The following is a 25,591-nucleotide window of genomic DNA, read 5'->3' on the forward strand; positions in this document are numbered from 1 at the left end:
AGCTTTTGCATATATGCACATTTGTGAGGCAAGAGACAGAAAATGCTCCTGTAATGAAATAAGTCCATATTGTCCAGACTGTTTGGAAGAACTGGTTTAAGGATCACTACCAGTACAAATCAGGCAGTCAGTTTTCTAGGACACTGCCTTTTTCTGTACAGAATATCCTCTTTATCTCTCACGCATGATAAAAAATTCAGAAGACTAGATATGGAGAGAACCAGCTGATCTGACCTGATCTGACCTGGTGCTACTAACATGTTATGTATGTACCACCATTCATCCAAATAACTCAAAGGGACATCCATGTGGTAAGTGCCATAAGATGACCTTTAGATGATCTTCATTTGGTGGTTACCTAGGCTGTACACTGTGTTACTGGTTACACTGGACTACCTACGTAGCCCTACAAGAGTGCAAATTGAGTGCCGTACTTGCCATTATAGCCAGAACCAGCACTGTCCGAAGCTAAGAAAAATCTTAACCCATCCAAGATCGAAATTTCCAATTGATCAGAATTATTGAAGAAAATCTTGCAGAGCCACATCCAATCAAACATCAAAAGTAATCGTGGAAGCACCAGTTTTGAATAATACAATAGCGAAATGCAACCCTGTGTTCTTATAATAGACTGAAAATGGCAGCACAAGTTCCAGTACTTTCTTTCTACCTAAAATGTATTGTTTTCAACATTAAATACAGCTCAGGAACATAAAACAATTAAAAATATTTGTTTGGTACTGTTGCCTCACTTTTAAGTCCAGTTCACCACACTTTTTTGCTCTGAGTCTTTTTGTGTCAACAGAAATATCTGTCCATGTAAAAATAGGGCAGGAGACTTTGTTTAAAATTGTAATCAGATACAGCCTATAAAGGCAGACTAAGCTCAGAGATAAACTCACAATGTTTAGTGCTTTAAGTGCTTTTAAGTTTCCAAGCAACGCGACAGTGTGTTTTAATGGATATCTCAAGCCGCTCATTCTGTGGATTTTACTGTGAAAAAGTACCGGAATCACTGTAAAATTAAAAGTGAAATTTTTTTCAGTTTTATACCTCCCCATATATGCATAGAATGCGACAGGTCAAAACAATAAAAACTAATTTGCCAAGCAAATAAAAATCAATTTTGAGACAGTCATATAACATTTCTGCAAAACATGTTCAGTACTTGCTATTTCTGAGGTACTAGGTACTGAGTCAAAATAATAAAACCAATTTAAAAAAATGTTAAAAAAACAAGGTTGATGAAAATATAAAAGTATGCATCACCCCCTTCTAAGTGAGAAATAAATGGATTTTGTAAAGTGTTCTCAACAGCAAGACCCTATTTGAGGGTGCCACCAGTCAGGATAAATTATAATGTCCGGAAATCTGTAGCCACTCACTGTACAGAGACATATGAGTGACAGTCTGAAAGGTTTGCTAATCTCTGTTCTTTCCTCTTTCATCAGGTGCTGGAGAGTTTTAAGATCATGGACTATAGTCTGCTGCTGGGGGTCCACGTGATGGACCAGACCACAAAAGACGGGGAGGTGGTGGATGCGGCTGCGGACAGGCGGCCCATATCGCAGAAGGTGCTGTATTCTACAGCCATGGAGTCAATCCAGGGGGATGGGAAGGCAGGTGAAGCTGTAACCACTGATGACACGTGAGTGCCAGTTAGCTGTTCGTTGGGCAGTCTACAGGTACAATATGCCTCTTGGAAATCTAAATGATGGCTGCTTCGACCTTCGTGATTGAAACATGGCAAAACCGTAAAACTGGTAAAACTAAAACATTTATCATTTGATACTGAGCACTATAAGTTATATAGTGCTTTATACCTAAAATTTCAGCCTGAGGAGTGCCCCTGTTTTCGATTAAGCAAAAAAACTCGTAAGGGTGATTCAAATGTCACACCTCCGTAAATCCCACAATTGAAAGTTTTTGTAAATGCCAAGGAAAGTCAAAACTCTTACTGTCACACTGAACTTGTCAACAGACAGAAGCAGTCATCGTAGCGAGTTTAAAATTATTTTCCAGTTTATTTTTGATGTTTACAGTTTAATTCATTTTAAACGTCCTGGAACCTCTACAAATAATATTTTTAGTCAAAAATAACATTTGAATCAGTTTACAATAAGAACTTAATGGTTGGATTGGTAGAGGATCTCTTCCGCAAAACACATCACTGTTCAGTCAACAGATTTTAATCCATTTGATCATGTACGCCAACAGAGCAGCCTATCATACCTATAATATACCCAGGATCATTCTCAGTTATGCTCCCTGTCTTAAATGGCAGCTTGATGGCGTCAGTATTATCCAAAAGGGCAATCTTATAAACAGCATATAGCTCTTTTAAGCCACTGCCTGCCATCTCTTGGGTTGTGAGACATAGAGGTATGAATGAGTTAAGACAAAATAAGGTGGGCACATAATTTTAAACCACTTAAAGAGCAGCAGTAATATTTTCAGAGTTCCACAGAGGCATGGCTAAATACGGAAAGAGTAATAACTACAGTTGTAGCTCACATCATCAGCAACCACTACGCGGTCCACACAATGAGTCACGTTTGCTCTGTCATCTCTCTCCATGGTGTTACTAGAGAACCGTGGTAATACTTGCTCACTGGTTTGTTGGTGTTATTGACAGCAAAAGCTGTACTTGACGGCCCAAGCACACTAACTATTTTAAGCATTTCACTGAGAAACTTCAAGGGTATATATGAGCCGTATATGAACGTTTAGATTCTGTTTTTAAGCTCTTGAAATCCTTTTTTCCAGGATGGGAGGAATTCCTGCCAGGACACACAAAGATGAGAAGCTCCTAATATTTCTGGGTATTATTGATATCTTGCAGTCTTACAGGTACTGGAATAACAAAATCTATTTTCTTTAACTTGCTTGTTGTTACATATTAGGTTTGAGATATTTCTGTAGAGGCACTTAATTGTGCATTAGTGTGCAAGGTGTTTTTCCTTCGTATATCAATTATTAATCTTGTTAAAGGAAATGTTAGTTAACATTCAACTGATTTTTTTGTTATGTGTTTTAAAACATCCTTGTGAGTTGTTGCTTTTGCATTGTCTTCTCTATTAGATTTATTAAGAAGTTGGAACACTCATGGAAGGCTCTTGTATATGATGGTGTAAGTTACATTATTTGCTTTGTACCTATATAGCCGTTAATTTTTTTTAATTATAGAAAAAATTTAAATGAAATCATTTTCATTTCAGGACTCTGTGTCAGTACACAGGCCTGGTTTCTATGCCAACAGATTCCTGAAGTTTATGAGCACAAGAGTGTTCAGGAAGATCCACAGTAAGTGTTAGCTTTTCATGTTTACAGTGTGCCTTTGATATATGTGGGTGTGAATGCTAAAGTATACAGACACTCTTCCACATTCAAAGAAGTTGTCATTGACAAATTGGTTAAAACATAATATTTATATATAACAGAAACAGATCTGTTATATGCAATATGCTGGTAGCTTTCGCAGGCACAGTACTTGTGGAGGCCATTTACAGACCTGGAGTGAGACCTTATTCACAGTCACTGTGGTTGCCTCCCTGCGGTGTGTGTGCACGTGTGTGAGTGTGTGCGCCCAAGGTCACGGCACATGATCTTCCAGCTGTGATCGTTGGTCGGAAACAGCCTCTCCAGGGCAGCAGTCATTTGGGTCTCATACCCACTAATGCTGCCCACTCAATGGCTTTGCTTGTTCATGTGTTTTTACTGCTCTGTATTGGATTTAAACAACACCATCTTTTTATTTTGTTGTTCCTGGTTTTATCAAGGGGGTGCGGTGGTGCAGCGGGTTTGACTGGGGCCTGCTCTCTGGTGGGTCTAGGGTTTGAGTCCTGCTTGGGGTGCCTTGTGATGAACTGGCATGCTGTTCTGGGTGTGTCCCCTCCCCCTCCAGCCTTGTGCCCTGTGTTGCTGGGTTAGGCTCCAGTTCACTGTGAGCCCAGTTGGTGTGTGTGTGTGTGTGTGTGTGTGTGTGTGTGTGTGTGTGTGTGTGTGTGTGTGTGTGTGTGGTTTTATTAATGCTTTGATACTGTAATAGAGAGCTTCATGATTCTTGGTGTTTGTTACATTTGCGGGTGGCACAGCGAGTAGCGCTGTTGTCTCTCAGTGCCTGGATGGTTTGAGAGAACGTGGGTTTGATCCCTGCTCAGTCTATGTGGAGTTTGCATGTTCTCCCTGTGTCTGCATGGATTTCTTCCAGGTGCTCTGGTTTCCTCCCACAGTCCAAAGACATGCTGTTCAGGTTCCCCCATAGTGTGTGTGAGTGACAGAGAGAGTGTGTTCCACTGATGTATGGATGAGTGACCCAGTGTAAATAGTGTATCTAGCAGTGTAAGTCACCACAGTGAATAAGGTGTGTGGGCTAATAACACTACATAGAGTTCATTGGAAGTCATCTGCTAAATGAATAAATGTACTGGCCATCCTCAAAAAGAATCCAGTTCTGCACGATAAAGGGATAAGAACAATGAGCACAACACTTTTAAGTTTGTTACATTTAGAAAATGTTTTCCACAAATGAAAAATTCCCTATGAGGTTAAAATGTTCTTTCACAAGTTTAAGATTAGGGATGTTCGGGATTATCTAAAGGAATGAAGTTCAAACAAATTACTTAGTGGTGTGGGGGTGCGGTGGCACAGTGGGTTGGACCACAGTCCTCTTCTCTGGTGGGTCTGGGGTTCGAATCCCGCTTGGGGTGCCTTGTGACGGACTGGCGTCCCGTCCTGGGTGTGTCCCCTCCCCCTCCGGCCTTACGCCCTGTGTTACCGGGTTGGCTCCGCTTCCCCGTGACCCTGTATGGGACAAGCGGTTCTGAAAGTGTGTGTGTGTGTACTTAGTGGTGTATCAGAACATACTGCAATGGGTGAAGGTGTTCATCTGATGTATTAATGTCAGTCATGTTGTGCTGCCCACTTATCTTTTTTTTTTCCAGAAAAGTTATTTAACAGCTGGTCTGGTTTTCCCTGCTCTCCTGTCTCTGCTTGGTTAGCAATCAAACCCTCCCCTTCCAAGCGGAATCGGAGCTCCATCCCGGCATTGAAGTCCTCCTCACAGGAGATCCTGTCCTCCCAGGGTGAGGAGCGAGCTGAGGAGAGGAAGGACAGGCTTGGCGGAGCCCGGAGTTTGGCCAGTCTGGATGGGCAAGGTACTGTAGAACACCCTTGGCTGCCAGGGTGTGCCACTCTCACAGAAGAGCAAATATATGTTGAGCTAAAAAATAAACAAAAAACATACTCAAATACATAATCAGTGTGTCATGGTCTTTGGGTTTGTCTTGACCATGTAACTAGCAGACATCCAGAGCTCTGTTTCCTGTAAATAAGGACATTCCACCAGTGCAGCCAAAGGCAGTCAACTCACAGTGGCCCAGAGTTCCAGTGCCCCTTTCAAGATGGTTTATACCAGGTTCATACCACAAACTGACACTACACAAGTGCCCTCTACAAGCCTGTGGGGCATTGATCTTCAAGCATCATCGTCACTGAGCTCCTTTCATAAGCTGTTGAAAGGCTTGGTCTAGTACGCAACTGGAAATTAGATGAAAATTATTTGCACTTTTCCAAGAACACCTCTTATTTTCCTGGTAATGTGTAATGTTTGAAAAGTAATAGATAAACGTCTGTTGCATCATGGTTATTGTGTTTTGTTTGATGTGGCAGTTTTCGGCTCTTACCAGCGCCCTGACCTGGTCCCAGCCCCAGTTGCCCTGTATGAGGCCGGCTCCTTGGCCACCACCATCTCTTCCTCATCGCTCTATGCTAATGAGCAGTGCCTCGAGGCCCAGTCCAAGCACAGGTAGCTGCTTCTTTGCACTTTGCACTTTTTCCCCTTTTCTCCACCTAATCAGACTCTGAAACATTTTGGCTCCAACTCAGATATTGCCGATGGACGAAAAAGCACGTTTGTGCACAAAGTCAGCTCTCTATATTCGCATATTTACTGGGGTAAGACCTGTGCGCTCCCATACCTCAACTACCCATTGGACCAGTAATACACACAGTCCGTCACGCTTCATTTCTTTTCTCCTCCGCCAAGGTAAATTTCACGTGGACTTTCATCATCTCGTGTTTCCACCCACCAGCAGTCATGCTGCTTGAGTTGTACTTTGACTGTAATTATTCTGTTCTCACACAAGCTTGCCTAAATTTCTCCACTGAATAGCGCACTAAATATTTAAACAGCGGCTTAGGAGCATTGTATAAACATTATTATAGGTATTTTTCCGAACAGGAGTTGTATTGTTTCGCATAATCCAAAGAAATTTCCAAGAGCAGCCTGTCTTCTACGGAAGAATGATTTTACTCTTTTTAATTGATCAAAAACACCCCATCTGATGAGCAGGAGTCCATGTGTGACTTTTCACTCGAAAGGAGGCCTCTGAATGTCGTTCCCTGGTCATTGATGGCTGTCTTTTTGCTTATTTGGGAACTGCAGGGTAGTACCAAAAGTACCTTTCTGAAGAAGAGGCTCAAACATACTGTGGAGACCTGCTGCGTCATGTCTTCATGGGGCACATGAAAAATAAAGAGTGAATTAAAAACTACTGATGAACAAACATGTATTTTATTACTAACTCAGAAGAATGCTGCATCCTTTCACATTATGTGAACATTGCCTGTTAGCTTTTTTATGTTTGTTTCCATACAAACTAACAGATAAGCAAAAAATTATTAGAACAGCTTAGTCTAGTTGCCATGGAAACCTACAGGAACTGATGGCTGTGACTGCAAGTGTATACTCTCTTAGGGTTTCTCTCCAGCTGCTGTTGGACACATCACTGTTTTTAATACACGTGTTTAAATCAAAAATAGTGCACATTTGCTTAGCTAATTTATTGACCAGTGATAAAGTCACAGTGTCCCATGCTATAGCCCTGTCCATGGGCTCTTTTAGCCATAGAGGCATCACTTTGTTCTCCACAACACTGAATCATGTACAGGTTTAAAAACAGGTATTTGTACAGCAACAATAGAACTTTTATCTATGGGTCATGGGAATAAATACATCTGTGTGGCTGAAATAGAGCACAGTGCAGATACATCCATTGCCTCAGTCACACCATGGCTGTAAGTCTAAGCAGTAAAACAGTAACTGCATTCCTGTTTAGGGTTAGGTAGAACAATAGAACATCAGCCTCAGAAGAAGCTTCTGGGGAAAAAGCCAACTGCAGTCACGAAACCACAAAAAATGGTCAGAAAAGGAAAGAAGCACTAAACATGCTATGTCACATATTGGATATAGAGAGCCTCTTGGTATTAATGAATCTTATTCTTTGTATAACTCTGTGTCTTACTTATTCCCTTATCCACCACATTGTGTTGTTGTATATGACTTTATTAATTGTGTCAAATACATTGGAAAATTGGATGTATTCACATGTGGATCTCCATCCCATAGCTGATGTGTTTTGTGTCACATGTCTCTCTTCAGAGATGAGTTGGCTGCTAGTTCCACCTTCACGCTGGAGGACAGTGCCATCTGCGTAACACCTGAGGACGTAACGATGGACGTAGACAGAGACGATGGCTCTGTGCTTGATGTCTATTTGGTAGGTGTTCGTAGTCATCGCAACCATCATTTAAACCTCCATAGTGTTCATTCCCTTTAAAAAATATTCCTTAAGCATTCAGACTTTTAGAGTTATAGCTCCTCATAGTTTGCACAAATTCCTATTAGAAGAAACCAAATAGTTGTTGGGTATTTATACCTATTTTAAGGTTTACCCCAATATTACCAAAGACCATTTAATCTCTACTCTTATCCTTTTACCTCAATACTTGCTTCTAGTTTTTTTTTTTATTTTCAGGAGGCAGTTATACAAAAACTGGATAAGCAGAAACATTAGTCTGTGGGTGTACAAGATTTTAATACAATTTGCGGATACCGTGTTTTCCTGTCACTGATTGATCCACTGTCACCTATTGATAAATTATATTAATATAATTTACATTTATAGGATTGTTCTCCTTATTTGAGAATAATGATCCACAACTTTACCAGACAGTCAATGTTATTAAAGTCTGCTCAGTCTGTGTGGAGTTTGCACGTTCTCCCCGTGTCTGTGTGGGTTTCCTCTGGGCACTCTGGTTTCCTTCCACAGTCCAAAACATGCTGTTCAGGTTCCCCCATAGTGTGTGAGTGACACAGAGACAGTGTGTTCCACTGATGTATGGCTGAGTTACCAGTAGTGTATCTAGCAGTATAAGTCACCTTGGTGAATAAGGTGTGTGGGCTGATAACACTACATAGAGTTAACTGGAAGATGCTATGGAGAAAAGTATCTGCCAAATGAATAAATGTAAATGTAAATGTAGGTCACCCAAGAACTTGTGAACCCAAGAGCAGTCTGAACACCACTGAGACTGTGAGGGACTGAGGGTTCGCCGTGAAACAATCTGATCACTGTTGCAGCTATGAGCAGTAAAGGATTAACCATGTAGTTAGCAACAGTCTCATCTAGTGGGGCTCAGTTGCTGAGATTTTTAAAAATTATTCCATGCTGCGGGGGGTGCGGTGGCGCAGTGGGTCTGGGGTTCAAGTCCCGCTTGGGGTGCCTTGCGACGGACTGGCGTCCCGTCCTGGGTGTGTCCCCTCCCCCTCCGGCCTTACGCCCTGTGTTGCCGGGTAGGCTCCGTGACCCCGTATGGGACAAGCGGTTCTGAAAATGTGTGTGTGTGTGTGTGTGTGTGTGTATTCCATCCTGCCACATATGGAAAAACTGAAGTGCATTTTTACTTCTTATAATTTGGGTATATTTTCACACAATTAAGTGCATCATTGCTGTATGGAAAACTGTTTCTTCTGTAAGCTTTTTGGCTGGGTTGGTTAAGATTGAATTATGTTTTTCACAAGCACATTTACTGTGTATTTATACCAGCTAATATTTTAATTCAGCTTACATTTACTCAATTAGCTGACACTTTTTTCCAAAGCAACTTACAATATCAAGGTTACAATTATTCACCCATTTATACAGGGTAAAGACCTTGCTCAATGGAACTTCAGCCAGATGTGGGATTGAACCTGCAAATTTTAGACACCAATGCAGCAGCTCCAACCACTCCACTATCAGCTGTCCCCAAGACCCACCTCTAGTGCTCATGAGGGATGTTGACATCCTCTACTCTGTAATGAGGCTGTTTAATCACACACGCTCATTTGCAAACTCTGTACTGAGAAAACTATTGATGTGGAAATTACAGATGGGATGGGATGGTATGGGAAGTTCTGTATAAAATGGTCACCTTGTAAGCATTCAGATTACACAAAATTATTCTGATGTTTTTCTCCACTGTGTTGCAGTAAAGAGGGGGCAGCGAAGACGACGGTTTCTTCCCTCTTCACCTTCCTGTAGTCAAGCATTTGGCAACCATCACATTCCGCGGGACTGCGGCTTCATACAGGCTTCATCCCCAGATCTGCAGTGCTACACCACTGACCCATTCAAATAATAAAGCCAGAGATGCTGCTCCTTTTACTGCAACATATTGCCAACTGATGAAGGCAGGGACACATAGTCAAATGGCAGATTAGCAATTACATAGCTGGAAATGAAATCAGTGAAAAAGATAGGGTTAAATGTTCTGCCTTGCTTCTTCTTGAGATCCATGCAATCAAATATTACATTTTGTAGAGGTTTATCTTATCAGGAAAGGTCTCATTATTAAACCATATGTATATTAATACATGCCACAAATTCCAAATAAACAAGAAGGCACAAGGCATGGTAGTGCTGGCAGTTCAGCCAGTATGTTGGGGTTGTGGGATATTTAAACATTCTATCTTTTTCCTGTCATGTCGGGCAGTGAATGGGGTAGACTAATGAAGACTTGTGTGACTTTTGTAGTCAGACATGGAGGCATAGGTACAACCTGTCCCTTGTCTACCACATAGGTGAAACATGCAGGTGACTGACTGCATTCACTCAAAAACAGCACTTTTTATGTTTGTACTACTAAATGTATGTAATAAATACTGTCATACAGTTTTGGTTGGTTACCAAACCTTAAATATATTTTGATCAGTGGCACATTTTTTTCATATGACCATATAGATATACGTTTTATGGCGTGTATGTTGAACAGTTGCACAAAAGAAGAATTAACTGAAGGTTTTCATGCACAAAGAGTGGTTTTGCAGAATCATGTCTGAAACTGCATTTTCTCAGGATATCTGTTTCAAACTGAACATATATTCTGTTGCAAGGCCCTACACTGTAGTGCATTTCAACAACAGCTAGCAGTTGTTAATCATTCTTATGAAGTATATCAGTATACCTTTTGAATTTCAAGATTGCACCTGTTTTGGTTCTGAGACCATAATTTATTAAGTCATATACAATAAATATATACAGCTTGCTGAAGATGAAAATATTTTAATCTGAATGTAAAGTCATATTTATAGAGAAAAGATACTGCTGTATGTGAAATAAAAAGATAAAACTTCATCTTGGTGTGCTTTATTTTTGTTCAGCTTTTTCTTTGACGTGCTGGCACATAACACTTGGGAGCTCTCAAGAGAAAAACTGACAAACTAAAAGTGCACAATCTAACTCTCTCTCGTTGGCAAAATGAAAGTACATAGAACACATAAGTACATGAAACTAATATACCAAGAAATATACTGCTTATTTTGAAAGCCATTCAGATGTACTTGGTGTCATATAATTTGTGATAAAACACTTATTATGTACATGTTACACAATGAAATTCATAGCACATTACTACCTCTGCATTATATGTAAAACCAAAAAATAAGTTATGCTTTTTCTGTTTTCAATCATAGAGAGGGACACAATAACAGAAACATGACAGGAAAAGGAGTTTAACCTTGAAGTAGCTAAATCACAATTGCAAACAGAGCCACAAAGGTGAGCCATATTAGCAGTTCAGTGTCAGATATAAAAGAGGTCTGACAATTAGCACTTTGATATGTCAGTTTTCAAAGCAACATGAGGCAACTAAGTTTTTCCACAGAGACCAAATACTCAGTGCCTGCCCTGCAGGTGCATAGGTCGCAACTGCAAAATTATTTAATCTGTCAAGGGAACGTTCTTAAAAATAATGGCCAGATACAGACAAACTACATCAGCAAAGAGGAACAGTGATTGCAAGTACAGCCTCAAAAAATACCGCAGATTTGATCTGGTACATCTGTGACTCAGTCTCGACAAAACCTGTATGTTGGGAGCTTCACAAAGGTAGAATTTAAGGCAGGGCAGCCAAACCAACGCACGAAGACACATAACCTGGTATAAGGAGGACAAAACCTGAATCCCTGAGTCATGGAATAAAGTGAGATAGTGTGACCTTCTTAGTTCATTTTATTTCCTATACCCAGACAGGTTTACATTTAGAGAAAACCAAAGGTTATCCTTTGGAATGAATGGACGCCTGATCGTACCATACCTGGAACAACAAGCTTTCTCTTGCCCTACCAAGAGAGTATTGTGCTGGCGCTTCTTCCAGTGCTACTTTTGTTACTTTTGTTCTGTTCCAGGCTACGTTTGCCTTCAACCCACAATGTCAATCTTGCCACCTGTTAAACATAGTAGGAGATCTGTTACGCTATGGGCAGTGTCATATGACTGTCATGATGGCCATTAAGTCAGATGATTACTGATGATTACTCTGCATGCTCTTTTAAGGGACAGCTGGTAGTGTAGTAGTTAGTGCTGCTGCCTTTAGACCCAAAGGTTGTAGGTTCAATCCCCATCTCTAGCTGTAGTACCCTTCAGTAAGATGCTCCAGTAACATTTACCACCTGTATAAATGAGAAAGTAACTGTAAGTTGCTTTGATGAAAAGAATCAGATAAATAAGTGTAAAGGAATTTGAGGACATTTTACAGAACCAGGTCAGCAGGTGCACCCTCTCTGCAAACACTGTGTTCCTCAGTACACACACTTTCTGAACCGCTTGTCCCATGGGGTCGCGGGGAACCGAAGCCTACAGGCCCGTAAGGCTGGAGGGGGAGAATTGATAAATATTACCCCCAACTGCAAAACAAATTTGAGTGGTTTCATGAACACCAGGATGAAGTGAAACACCTTCCATGACCTCCCTAATCACCACTTTTTATCATCGCCGAACGTGTATGAAAAGTTCTAGTAGTGCGGAGTGAGAAGTACATGATGATGATGATGATTCCATCTTTCGATCCTCCACAGTGAGTGAAGGCGTTTTCTTTCTTCTTGAAGAATGGTACAGAATCCCAATACTCACAGTTCAGGACTTCTATAACAGTACTCCAAGAAGGACTAAAGCTGTACTTAAGGAAAAAGTAGCCCTACCCTTAGTTCCTTGATATTAGTATATTGTTATGTGCTTTCGTTTTTATTACCCGCCCCTCGTTCTAACGCATTATGCGATACCTCGGCAACAATCACGTTGAAAGTCTCGCGATCAAAGAATATCGCGAGACTTCTAGGCAGGCGCGGATAGCTACGTCACATCGCGTCGATCTCCAGGCGCGCGCACTCGATCGCCGGCGCGGTCGGTGTTTGGGGTCATGTTGCGAGTGATAGTGAGACGATTGCCTGCTTACCAGTTTGTTCGTCATTTAGAAATAAAGCATGAATCGGCAGTTATTAACTGTCTTTCGAGGACGGCTCGACTTTCTTCATGTCAAGTAAGTGCAGCATGGCAGTGTGACACTTGTTTGTTAGGTGGGAAGTGAGATCAACTCGAACTCCTGTTTGTTTCACCTGAGGCTGCGCAGCAGAACGAAACGAAAGTACTCACATTGTGTGTGTGTGTACACTCAGACCGCGTTTGAAACGCACGGAGGAGTGAAAATGGCCGAGTGAGTAGGTGTTTTATAACTAGTGTGAGATGTGTTAATTTTAATTTAGCGAGATATCATCATCATGTGTGTCCGGTGGAGGAGTGTGGAGCAGTGGCAGTGCGGGTGTGTGTTTCACTGACGAGACACTTTTTCAGCGGCCGGCCGGGTAGCCCGGCGGGTTCAGGCCCCACCAGGCTGTAATACCCGTGCCTTGCTTGAGTCAAGCTTGAGCAAGGTACTACCCTAAAATTGCTCCTGTAAATTACCCTCCTGTATTATATATATAAAAGGGTAAATAATTGTTGGTGGACTAATATTGTAAGTCACAAGTTTGGAGAAAAGTGTCAGCTGATGAATCATGTGTGTGTGTTCTTCCAGGAACCCAGTGTGACCACTGTGTGCCCGCTGAAGCCACACACACGACCACAGTCAGCAGTCCCCTGCAGGAGCACCGTGACACACAGGGTATAACAGCAGCAATATTTATGAAAAAATAATTAAATTATTTCCATCATTAATAGTAATAGTGTTAATAAGCATTGTTAATTGAAGTCTCACCATCTGTAGTTTATACAATTAAAAAAGCAAATAACATGAGACTTAATGCAACGGTCACATTGTGGTTGTTTGCAGGTATTTGGTGCAGGACTGGAGGGAAGAAGGTTAAACAGGAGGATTCACACAACATGTGTACTGAGTGCAGAACAACAGGAGAGTCCATCAAGGTTACCAGTTAATTTTATATTGGATTCATTGCTGAAACTGGGTCTCGGTGCCAGTGCAGTGTGACAGGGGTATGGCTGGTGGTTAATATCGGTCCCCAGTAACCAGTACTGGTAAAACATGGGGACTGTGGGGAGAGGAACTGGTGAGCTGAGAGAACTGTGTTTTGTATACCTGCTGAACCCACATGTCTGATCGTGCAGTGAGCTGTCTGAGGCCTTGTATGAGAAGCTGGCAGATGAAACCCTGGATGCACTGGCTGAGTACTTTGAGGATCTCACAGATGAGCCTTTCACATTGGCCGAGTATGATGTTGTCTTTTCTGTAAGTATATACTGGCTTTTCAATAACATTTAAAATGTTGTGCTCACAACAAATTGTCCAACTGTAACTCGATTTGTTCAAAAATCCATAGTTTATTCTTCCACTAATTCTGTCATTAAGACAGATGTGCCTTGATTTCTTGTAATGTTATATAAAAACATTGAACATATAATAAAATGTAAGATTTTCTGGAAGACATTTTTTTTTTAATTTCAAACAACATTCAGCTTTATTTGAAATGACTGATACTTTGTCTTAACAGACATACTTTTGTGTATTGACAGGTTCCATAGAAAACGTCAGTAAAGCTGTAATATATAGAAATACTTTGATTTTAAAATGTTTTTAATATCGAGCTACATTCAAATTAATTTAAAATGACTTACTGAAGTATGTTGCCTCCACAAATTTTAATGCCGTTATTGAGCAATTCATCCCATAAACACATGCAGCATTTTTAACCTTCTTGATCACAGGCTCTAACCAACACCAGGCAGCAGCTGTAAACACCGTGGAAGTTAGTTGGATGACGGTAGTACCACACTTGAGTATTGTACATCTGGTGCATTTTACTCCCAGCTAATGGCTAAGTCCAGAAATGCAGGCAGCTGTTGCTTTACAACAGACACACATTTCAGAAAAGACATAAGTGAAGAAAACTAAATAATTTGGACATTTTACAAACTTTGCCGTTCCAACATTTGTAACATGAGGAGTCAGTGTGTTCTTATTCTAAGACTGTTACCTGTATTACTCAAACTGTCCACTAAGGGTAGGTGTTGTATATCGAATACGTTTGCAGGGGTCCGTGTCTTTGACACATTGGGTTCATCATATAAGCCTTATGGGATCTGACCAAGTACATGTACTAATAAACATTGTTAGGAAAAGTACGTTGCAATTACTCGAATCAGAAACATTTTAAAAAGTATAATGTTATGACTGTAACAGACAAGCCTGTTAAATTTACCCTGAGATGGCAATGGACAGGAGGCCATGTGTGAAGTGAGAAAGGGTAGAATTCTGAGTTGGTATGTAGAGACATCACAAGTCGTGAAGAGGGTTCATGTAGTTCGTTGTCCAGCTCAGTTTGTGTGCGATGCATTCACAAAACTCAGGTCACCCAGGTGTGCATCATTTGTTACCATTTGGATCACTTATATAGATACATTTCCAATTAACGACGACTGTGTTTTTGAGAAGTCTGAAAATCATTTATGATTATTTTGTATGAGTTTTTACCTGATAGACAGCTATAAAATACAAATGTTATTGCTTTTCAGCAGTGCTGTCTTCACGTACTCTTACAATTAAGACATGATCAGCACTCACTGTATTAGCACTGTATTAGCAGCACTCACTGTGACACTTGCAATGTAGCAATCATTGTGATCAGTAGTCATGGGTTATCTGTGAAATGCAGGGTCATGTGCATGTGTGTGCGCATCTACGTTTGTATTAATTGAGTGTTTGGGGACAGCTGGTAGTATAGTGGTTAGAGCTGCTACCCTTGGGTACAAAGGTCACAGGTTCAAATCTCACCTCTGGCTGTAGTACCCTTGTGCAAGGTACTTACCCTAAATTACCTGTAGGTAGATTAATATTGTAAGTTGCTTTGGAGAAAAGCATCAGCAAAATAAATGTAACACACATGACATGGTTCTGTATTCCCTCTGCCTGTACATCCTGGGCTGTTCTGTCTGAAAGCAAGTGTGTGTACAGGTTGTAAACGTGCTTGCTCACTTGCATAAACTTTAATTCCGTGTTTGATTGGAGAACATAGTGTGTTTGTCCATGGTTTGTGCCCATCGTTACAGAGTTGATAAATGTGAGCACCCTGGTGTGGAAGAGGTGTTGCCCAGTAGGCATCATTCCAACCAAGGGTTATGTGCTGCTGTGCAATGAAGATGAAGTGTGTGTGCAAAGCAGGGTGCTATTTCTCCTACCAAAATTAGAGCAAAGAAATTCAAAAGGCATCGAGCCCCCATTTTGGGAAGGATTGGTATACCAGGTAATGTGTATTTAAGATCTCGCTCTATACAAGGAATTTGAGTCTGTTCTGTTTTATTGAATGTTTTTCATACTCTGACACATTTTTCTAAGTCTTATTTCCATGATGTCATTTCTACTTTTTTTTTTATTCTATTCCAAAACTGCCCCAAGCAGATGAAGATGAACACATGTTTAAATAATCTTGTAAATGCTTGCTTGAAAAATTTCAAAATCATAGCTTTGTTAGATATGGGACAAATAAAATGAAATGAACAAATGTCTCCTGTTAAATATCTCATTGCATTGTTCATAACTAGAACAGTGAGACGTTAGTCAGGAAAAGAACAGTACCATACACAGAAAGACTTGAGATGTGTTACAATGAAGATGTTGAATTTTAACACTGTCCCCCGGCACTAATGCACAGATCGGTCGCTGGCCGCGTGACGGACAAGTTTAACCGCACACTAAGGTCAAGGTTGAGCTGTGTTGCTGTCTGAACAGACTAGACTGACTGACAGTTGATTGTTCTCCTGCAGCCTGGAAAATTCCAGCCTGTCAAATTTTCAAAAGTGGAGCTCGAGAGCATAAACTGCACACAGGACTGGTGTGTAAATGTGGGAATGCTGTTTGTAAATGAGCCACATTGCAAAAGCACAGCTCTGTAAACCTTTGACTAGCGTAGTGAAGCATTTTGGAAGACGTGCGTGGAGGGGCCGCGGAGCTGGAGGCCGTTGAGGACCTCTGCCAGGCAGTTCAACCGCCACTTCGTGGAGCAGCACTTTGGTTAGAGCTGGAAAGGTTGTCCTCAGCTCTCCCACAGCGAAGGGGCAGATGCAAGTGGAAGCTGTGGACACAGCACTGTGGGCATTTGTGTTTGGAGATTTCTACTTGGATGGATTCACCTCTGAGATCTAGAGTGGTCTCAGCAGATGTGTGCCCCTCTACCTGTGACTTGTGAGGAACTGTTAATTATTATTTAGTCATTTAGCTGATGCGTTTCTCCAAAACGACTTGAAAAGTTTAGCTTGTAAACTAAGTTACTTAAAATGATGTATCCATTTATACAGCTGGATTATTTTTACTGGAGCAATTCAGAGCAAGCTCCTTGCTCAAGGGTGCTACCTGGGCCCTTCAGCTGCAAGATGACAGCTCTAACCACTACACTACTTGCTGCTTCAGAATGATTAATGTCAGGTCAATGTTCCTTAAATCAAGTCTGTAGACAGACACTGTGGCATCATCACTGAGGGATATGGTGTTTCCAGGTCGGTAGCTAAGCTTATTCTTCTTACCCAAAAACGCCGGCCAGCAGAAGGTAAACAGTGGCGATGGCAGTGTTGTCACAGGCGAACCCAGATTTCACATCACTCCCTGTGAAGTGCGTTGATGTCTAATGACAAAGAGCGAATACATCAAGCAGCACGGTTTATTTACAATGCGATGAGAGAACATCAAGGCATGCGACCTCTTTTAGAACTTGAGTTTTAAATTGGCTTGTCAGTGAACCTGTGATGGTAATTCAAGCTGCTACTTTGTTTGCATCACCAGTTTCATGACCATTTGCTTAGCAGCCCCGCTTACCTTCCCTTATGTTAGAGCATATGTAAAGCAGATGAAGTATACAGTGGTTTTGTAAAAGAGCTATCAAAGAGATGACTTCACTCAGATAAAACGGTGGCTTCCCTTTTGGGATATGAACTCACGGCCTTTATGCCCATATTTTATTTAATCTAATTTGCTCTTTTAACTGTTAGTTTACATTAACAGTTAACTCTTTATTCATAGCATGTCAATTCTGAAGTGAGAAGTAGGATTGGCAAATATTTAAATCAATGTAGTCAAAATGCTTGAGTAAGGTCAGTTATTGGATCTCAAATATTCAAATTATTTATTATTCACCATAATTCAAATGGTTTCTAATGTCTCAAAACCAAAATTCTTCTTGATTTCTATTTTGTAGGGCAGTGTTCATTTTGAAACATGCTTGCTGTGCATGGAAATAATGGCCATAGGGTTACCACACCACGCTCAAAGTGAACTGCCAGCTCTCTTACTGCCTGCTGTGTGAAATAAGTAGGACTGCTTGCAGTAGCCCTCTCCGGGTGTCTATATAAAATGAGGCTTGGCCTCTAGAGCCGTACAGTGTGCCAGCTTGCCTTCAAGACAGCACCTCAATGCCTTGACCCAGGAATGGTTTGTGGTGTGCATTTGCAGGCTGATAAGGGAAACCTAACAGGAAACCTACTGAACTCCACTGTTCAGTTTACTGTTGTGAACAGTACACTATTGTACATCCTCGCTCACATATTCTATATACTACTTTTCCCCCATTTATATCATCAGGTAGTGTTGCCTTGGATGTGCACTTTGACTTGAGGCAGCAAATGGTTGAGACTGTGAGCAATGTAAAAACAGACAAGAACTTAAGTGTACTCAGTTTATTTTATATGAAGACTGTCAAACCAAAGTCTGTTAGGGAAGATTGCAATACCCATAGAGGGTTTTTTTTTTTCCTAAGGTAAAATGCATAGGAAATGGTGATTTCATTTGGACACTTTATGAAAAAGTCATGAAGTATGTGTAATATCGTTGTTTTCTTTTTCCAGAGTGGGGTGCTCACAGTGAAAGTGGGCAGTGATCATGGAACATATGTCATCAACAAGCAGACACCCAACAGACAGATCTGGCTCTCCTCTCCCACAAGGTACTTGGATGTCATGGGGTGTGCTGCTGATCTTGTGAACACTGTACACAAACACTGCCAGCCCACAGCTGCCTGTCGCCATCACATCTCATAGCAGTGTGCTAATTATGTTGTTAGCTGGCTCACTGTGCAGTAACAATACAGTGGGTGTGTCTGTGTGCATACTGCAGTGCGTGTCTTTGTCTGCTCCGCAGATGTGAATAAATGAGGAATAGTCTTGAGTAGAGCTTGCTTAGCAACTGCCTTTTACCTCACTTAATTGGTTGATATGTAGTATTTACCAGTTAATAAACAAACCTAGGTTACTAATGTTAATGTGTAATTTCACATTTTAGATTGCGTGTTTTTTTCATTGAAAGCTTTTCTCTTTAATCCCTGACCTTGTCCAAGATGGTAGCCCATGAGTAGATCTCAGCAGTACTGAATGTTCAGGGTCCCAGTGATGGCCATTCACTCGCTTCTGCTTTTGTGCCCACCAGCGGACCGAAGCGCTACGACTGGGACGGTGTGCACTGGGTGTACTCGCACGATGGGGTCTGCCTGCATGATCTGCTGTCCAAGGAGTTCTCTGCCATCTTCAAACACAACGTGAACCTTTCATGTCTGATCCATTCCTGAACAGAGAGGGGACAACACAGGACCTATTTTGGTTTATTTGCCTCCTTCTTAAAACTTTGTTTTCTTGTGTAGCCATAGCCTACATATGTTGCAGAGCATATACAATCAGTCCAAGATCTGAGCCAGCTGTTACTGTTTTAAACAAGAAAAAATTAATATATTATCTAGTTCATCACCTTCAGTGTGAATAATATTATATAGCATATTTTTTTTTAACAAAAATGCTGAAGTAAACTAAAAAAAAATCCTTTTTCATGTCCCTATTATGGCATCACATTTAATGTTTGCACACAACAATAACTCAGCATGACTTTACAAAGATTTACAGCTTGTTTCATTATGCAACAGTAACTTTTCAACACGTTTCAAGTCCAGTGGTGTTTTTCAATTCATTCCAGCACAGCTTGTTCCGTCACAGGAAAGAAAGGGATTATTTTGTGCAGATGGACAAAGGTCCTTTATTTTAAGCTCATGTCAGATCATTCTTGCTTCATTGTTAACTCTGGATTTTCCAACAGTTATCATGTAATAGCTAAAAAAAAAAAAAAAAAAAGTGGTTTGTGGATTTATTGCATAATTTAAGATTTTTTAAAGTAATCTCAAATGAGATGTTGCTATTGATTTCATGTATATCTTGATGCGATCCTGTATAGAATTATAAGAAAAATAACCCCATTCAGTCCAAAATTCACCTGTAACGTGTAAATATGAACACCAAATAAAAACTGTGCCATAGAAAGGTGATACCAGTTGAAATGTCTTTTTTTTTGTTATATTGCATGTCTTGAGCATGCATTAGTGCCTTTATCTCTGAAACTATTAACAGTATAAGCCTTATTTGTGTAATGCTGTTCATGAACACACCATAAATGCTAGATGTGCTCCACTTATCTACAGTTTCAACCAAAGAGATTATACTCCCTTCAAATCCGATTACTTCAGTTCAGGGTTTTAATTTCCAAAAGTATTGTATACCCTATGTTATATAATCCTACGAAGATGAACTGTGGCAATAACACAGAGTGGAATATCTAGTAGTTCCTGGAAGCTGCCTGTTGTCTGTCAAGGCAACAGAAGCTTAGAGCAGAGTGGGCTGACCCGTGTCTCTGAAATGGGAGGTAAAGCATATTTGGGATGTTATTTGTTTCTTTATTTAGCTCATGCTTTGATCCAGGGCAATTTGCAGTGACAGCTAACAAACTTTACAATGATTTCCCCATTTATACAGTGCAGTATTCCTACTTTATCAATTCAGGGTAAGTACCTTGATCAAGTGTACTGCAGCAGGAGCGGGATTTGAACCAAGAACATTTAGACTGTTAGACAAGGGCCCTAACCAGGACAATCCCTGCCTGCTGCCACCCATGCTCTACGTTTCCCATGTGGCTATGCGAGCTGTGCCATTTTTAGAGCCGAGAGAGTTACAAGTTTTCCCAAGACCTGTGCGAACAAAGCTGGTCAAGCAGGTTTTTACCTCAGGTCGGGACGTCACATTTGTGCTCTCTATATTTACAGCAAAACAGCTGAACTAACAATCTGCCAAAGTGACCTCAGGTTTCTGGATAATACCTTTTGTTGCTCAGCTAACAACACATTGTGTTTCACCAATTTATACTGTAAAGTATTGTATTATTGTGGGAATTGTGGGTAAGAATTTTGATCGACTGTATTAGCAGGAGTGGGATTCGAAACAGGAACCGGCCCCGTGGTGCACTTTTAGGAACAGTTCACACGAAGCGAAAGTCGTGTTTCCTGATCTCGAGCTTACAGTACACCTGGTGACGTCACCGCGCTCTACCTGCAGCGCGTGAGACCCGCCCGCCCTCCTACCTGGTATTCGCGGGGCTTGCGGCCAAAGCCGCCCGCGGGCACCGCTGGGGTGACTGGTCCGGATTTCGGTTTCACTCCAGTGTGTCGTGTCTCGTCACTCGAGCTCCTCGTCCCCCTTTTTCTGAGGTATTTTTTGGCAAAACAAGAGTTTTTATTTTGGCTTTTCAGTTCAGGTAAGGTAGTAACTCGAGTTTTTGTATGTGGGGGTTTCGTGTACCGCGTCGTCCAGAGTCGTCGGGTTTCGACTTGTCAGCCTTAGGACCGTACTTTACTACTATACTACAGCACACCAACCAAGCATGTGACTTCACCGTGTTATTTTTAATTGCAAATGGCAACGATTACCATAAACTGAACAGCAGCAACTGTGTATTTGTCGTGTCTTCATACGAGTTACTGCTGCCAAAAAAAATGCCACGTCAGTCGGGGTTTCTCTCCCGTCAACTTTCATCTCCGTGATTAAGCAGGACCAGGAGGTGAAGAGCGAGAGAAACACGAGGTAGTGATGTTCTTCTACATTTGCGTTTTCTTTCTATTTAACCATTTATCTGTTGGGGCAGATGATAGCTTTGAACCTGAAGGTTATAGCTAGGTTCAAATCCTCCCTCCAGCTGTGAATTCCTCTAGCAACATGATCATCTTGCTAAATAAATGGGTAAATAATTGTAAAGATGCTCAACATTTCAAGTTACTTTGGAGAAAATGATCAGCTGAATGAATAAATGGGTAGTTTTAACTATTACAACATGCCCCAAGATGTCTGAATGTTTTGAGAAAGCCAGGACTGTTAAGCTGAACCCATGTAGCAGTGTGTCAGAGTCCACAGGCCTCCGCTGCTCTTCTGCCCCCACATCCACTCCCTAGTAGGAGCCAAACAGCTCCATGGACCTATATGTTCTACCACACTTGTAGATAACATTCCTAAGTGACAACAGTTATATTCGTATAACTATTTGTAACCTGACACATTTGTCTAAGGTGTTTTACAGTGTTAGATTGTTAACTTTACAATGATTTACCCATTTATACAGCATGGTATTCTTACAGTTTCACCTTAGGGTAAGCACCTTGATTAAGGATTAAACAGCAGGGGTTTGGATCAGCCCAGAATCTTCAGGCTGCAAGGCTAGAGTTCTAAATAATACAAAACCTATAGGATGGCTATATTTTTTTTTTTGTTTTTTTTTGTTTTTTTTGTCTTCAGCTATTGTTAGTTAAGCTGTCATGACCAAGTGGGCTTTATGAAATCTCACTGCAGTGTACAGTGTGTATTATTGCTAATTTATTTTTCTAAGGACAGATGTCAACTGAAACCAGACTCAATTTATTAGTTTATCTGATGCTTTTCTCCAGAGTTACTTACAATGTTAAGCGATTTAATTGTTTACCGTGTACACAGCTGGGTAATTTTACTGGAGAAATCCAGGTTAAGTACCTTGCTCAAGAGTAATACAGCTATAGGTAGGGTTCAAACCTACAATCTGGGTCCAAAATCAGCAGCTTTAACCATCATGTTACCACTTGTCCAATGTTTATACCAAATAGTATGCTTTTTTTTTTGGCACATGGACTATACACCCAAGTAGTGGGTGGCGGCATGGTGGCACAGCAAGTAGTGCTGCTCTCTCACAGCACCTGGGTGGTGTAAGAGGATGTAGGTTTGATCCCCGTTCAGTCTGTGTGGAGCTTGCATATCCTTCCTGTTTCTGTGTGGGTTTCTTCTGGGTGCTCTGGTTTCCTACCACAGTCCAAAGACATGCTGTTCAGGTTCCCTATTTTCTGTGTGTGTGTGTGTGTGTGCGCGCGCGCGCGCGTGTGTGTGTGTTCTACTGATGCATGGATGAGTGACCCATTGTAAGTAGTGTATCTAGGAGTGTAAGTCACCTTGGTGAGTAAGGTGTGTGGGCTGGTAACACTACATAGAGTTTGTGGAAAGTTGCTTTGGAGAGAAGCATCTGCTAAATAAATAATGTCAATGTAGTGCTCTAACTAATTTGCAGCTGTGGTAAAATGTGACATGCAGGCACTGTACCTGCTTGCATAAGCCTATGATATACAGTGCACACACACATAAAGGCTTACACCTGCTTACTATGCTGGTAATCAGGCCACCCTAACACATACACCTAGTTGACATTACTCCCCTGTTTAACCCCTTGCATGACAGTCAGAGAGGACTTGCCCTTGAGCAAGAGACAAACAAGGGCAAAGACTGTCCTCAGCCTTCATTCCCCAACACCTTGGCCATACCAAGAGTTCCAGGTTAAAGACCATTGAATCCAAAAGCTTCGAGTCAGTTTCCACTTGTCCCATGAGCCAGTACATTTGTCACAGCCTTATTTATTGGGTTCATTTTTTTTTTAGCTCAAATGAGACCACAGTGCTTATTAATAACTCTTCTTTATTAACCTGGTTTTATTTATTCCATTTTCTTTTGAGTAGTTCAGTTCATAACCTCTCAGTAATGTCCAGGATTCCCCAACTGTCCCCCATTGTTTCCTGAGCCAAAGGATTGTATCTTAACCTCAAGAGCTAGCCTTCCACGAAGGCCACATGTTTTTAGCCAGATCTTGAGATTCACTGGTATGGAGTCCAGGCACACAGACCTGTCATAGCCTTATGATGATAAAACACAGTAGAGGATGCATATTGATACTGTATGTTGGGTAAAACAATTTCTGTTTCCTATTTTTGAGTGGACAGACTTGTCTGGGACAAATGCAGCTGTAATGAAAAAATCAAGGCAGAGAAGGGAAAGAGATGTATTACGTTCAAAATTCATTTTGCAGTCATTTTTTTTTTTCCTGGCTTTTAAAAGGATTTTGTAGTTCTCTTTTAACATAGACCCTACCAATGCCATTGCCTAAACAACGAATCTCTGTTGCTTCTCCCTGCTTTTCCATAATTATAATATATCTTGTGACACACACACACACAAAAATTGTCTTTGCATTTTAAAAATACAGTCAATATAGTAGCCTGTTTCAAAAACAAATTTTCCTGATACTCTACTCACACACATACACACATGGAGTAATCTCACCGTCATCCTCCAAGACTGAGTTCTCCTCTTATTGCAAATGCTACTTTTTCATTAAATGAGCATTAAGAAAAAATCTGTGTCACTGTCTAGGCAACATATTATGAAGGTAGAGAACATATAGTGGTGAATTGTTGTGCATTCATTAAATACTTCTTTTGCTATAACGGCTGTGTTAAATTGGGCATCCAGCTAAAAGATTAATCTATTTCTATAAAAATATAAAGTAATAAGACCAGCATTCTTCTGTAAACCAGGGCAAGGTTTACAGAAATCCTCTAGGACACTGGATGTTCTTCCTGTTTTCACTGATGATTGTTGACTCTGTATAAATCTTTATTGCTGCATCCTGCTGATATTTATGTCATTTTGTATTTTTTGTATTTATGTTTGGGGGGTGTGGTGGTGTGGCAGGTTTGGCTGGTACTAACTCTGTGGCGTGTCTGGGGGTCAAGCCCTGCTTGAGGTTCTTTGTGATGGATGTGATGGACTGGTGTCCTGCCCTGGATGTGTCCCCTCCCCCCTTGCCCTTGCACCCTGTGTTGCCAGGTAGGCTCCAGCTCACAGTGACCCTGCTCAGGACAAGCAGTTATTGATGTTGGTTGGTATTTATTGTATGTATGTATATATATTTTAAATGTGCACACATGTATTTTTATGTGTCTGTTTAATATACATACATACAATGTACATATAATGAATCAATTTTGTATATGTTTTAACATAATTTTAACCTCAGTCTTTTATTGAAGCTCATGGTACTATTTGTAATAGTGTCTAGCTGTAGTAGAAATGAGTGAGACATTGGAAAGTAAAGTAATGGTATATGGGATATAAAGAAATATTTTTGTATTTTTTTTTTTTAGAAGTGTTCTGCTTGTAAAGAGGATTTAGTGTCTTTTTGTGCAATGACATTGAGACAGCTTGCTGACATAGGAACCTTGTGTTTCACAAATTGTTTTAATACTATTCTGTCCCTGGCATTCCTTTGATATGTGGGTGTTGCTTTATAATGGCCAGTATGATGCAAGTTGTCCTTGAAATTGTAATTCATATATAATAATGGTCTATAGGTACTTTAGTGAAAAAATGAGTCTGAGGATAAATTTGGTTTAATTTCTGGCTGGTGATGATACATACTGGGGTAGAGAATTTATAGTTTATGACTTTTTTTTTTTTTTTTAAAATTTTCGGTAACTACTGTACTTTACAGGGGGTGCGGTGGCACAGTGGGTTGGTCCGGGTCCTGTTCTTTGGTGGGTCTGCGATTCGAGTCCCACTTGAGGTGCCTTGCGACGGACTGGCATCCTTTTCTGGGTGTGTCCCTTCCCCCCTCCGGCCTTACGCCCTGTGTGCCGGGTTAGGCCCCGGTTCCCCGTGCCCCATATGGGGCGAGCGGTTCGGACGGACTGTACTTTACAATAAATTTTTCACTAGGAGTTATTCAGATAGTTGCTAATATGTGCAACTATTTTAATAATAATTCCTAGTGAAAACATTTAACCAAGCATTTTTTATAAAAATAGGTGTATGTTGCTTTGGAGAAAAGTGTCTGCTAAATG

General features: G+C 40.9%; 3 protein-coding genes across 8 annotated transcripts in view; all 3 read left to right on the forward strand.

Moving 5' to 3' along the window:
• pip5k1bb (phosphatidylinositol-4-phosphate 5-kinase, type I, beta b) overlaps window positions 1-10,388 on the forward strand; it is a 55,410-nt gene extending 45,022 nt beyond the window's left edge. For all 5 annotated transcript variants that reach the window (XM_018760058.2, XM_018760060.2, XM_018760059.2 and 2 more), the window contains 8 exons: window positions 1,452-1,648; window positions 2,767-2,850; window positions 3,082-3,130; window positions 3,219-3,303; window positions 5,001-5,156; window positions 5,671-5,806; window positions 7,442-7,559; window positions 9,314-10,388. In XM_018760058.2, the coding sequence (XP_018615574.1) occupies window positions 1,452-1,648; window positions 2,767-2,850; window positions 3,082-3,130; window positions 3,219-3,303; window positions 5,001-5,156; window positions 5,671-5,806; window positions 7,442-7,559; window positions 9,314-9,316 (828 nt within the window). In that variant the 3' untranslated portion in view covers window positions 9,317-10,388. The remainder of the gene's footprint in view (window positions 1-1,451; window positions 1,649-2,766; window positions 2,851-3,081; window positions 3,131-3,218; window positions 3,304-5,000; window positions 5,157-5,670; window positions 5,807-7,441; window positions 7,560-9,313) is intronic.
• A 2,081-nt stretch (window positions 10,389-12,469) lies between these two features.
• On the forward strand, window positions 12,470-19,886 carry fxn (frataxin). The gene is made up of 6 exons (XM_018759979.2): window positions 12,470-12,639; window positions 13,174-13,260; window positions 13,429-13,520; window positions 13,722-13,842; window positions 18,444-18,541; window positions 19,021-19,886. Exons 1-6 carry the CDS (start codon window positions 12,520-12,522, stop codon window positions 19,157-19,159), a joined length of 657 nt encoding a protein of 218 aa, XP_018615495.1. The 5' UTR covers window positions 12,470-12,519; the 3' UTR covers window positions 19,160-19,886.
• A 1,113-nt stretch (window positions 19,887-20,999) lies between these two features.
• tjp2b (tight junction protein 2b (zona occludens 2)) overlaps window positions 21,000-25,591 on the forward strand; it is a 68,315-nt gene continuing 63,723 nt past the window's right edge. Inside the window, exon 1 of one of the 2 annotated variants that reach the window (XM_018760040.2) lies at window positions 21,000-21,162. The gene's annotated coding sequence lies outside the window, so the exon portion shown is untranslated. Of the gene's footprint in view, window positions 21,163-21,459; window positions 21,489-25,591 lie in introns of those variants that run through there. The other variant, XM_018760041.2, reaches the window with a different exon arrangement.

This window comes from Scleropages formosus, chromosome 17 (assembly GCF_900964775.1).
Source record: "Scleropages formosus chromosome 17, fSclFor1.1, whole genome shotgun sequence".
NCBI lineage: Eukaryota > Metazoa > Chordata > Actinopteri > Osteoglossiformes > Osteoglossidae > Scleropages > Scleropages formosus.

What these genes read in the sequence shown, in the direction of transcription:
- fxn (XM_018759979.2), top strand. Translation starts at nt 12,520, where the DNA reads ATGTTGCGAGTGATAGTGAGACGATTGCCTGCTTACCAGTTTGTTCGT. An exon ending in GGAGCACCGTGACACACAGG is followed by an intron (nt 13,261 to 13,428) that starts GTATAACAGCAG and finishes GGTTGTTTGCAG; the next exon opens with GTATTTGGTGCAGGACTGGA. An exon ending in CAACAGGAGAGTCCATCAAG is followed by an intron (nt 13,521 to 13,721) that starts GTTACCAGTTAA and finishes CTGATCGTGCAG; the next exon opens with TGAGCTGTCTGAGGCCTTGT.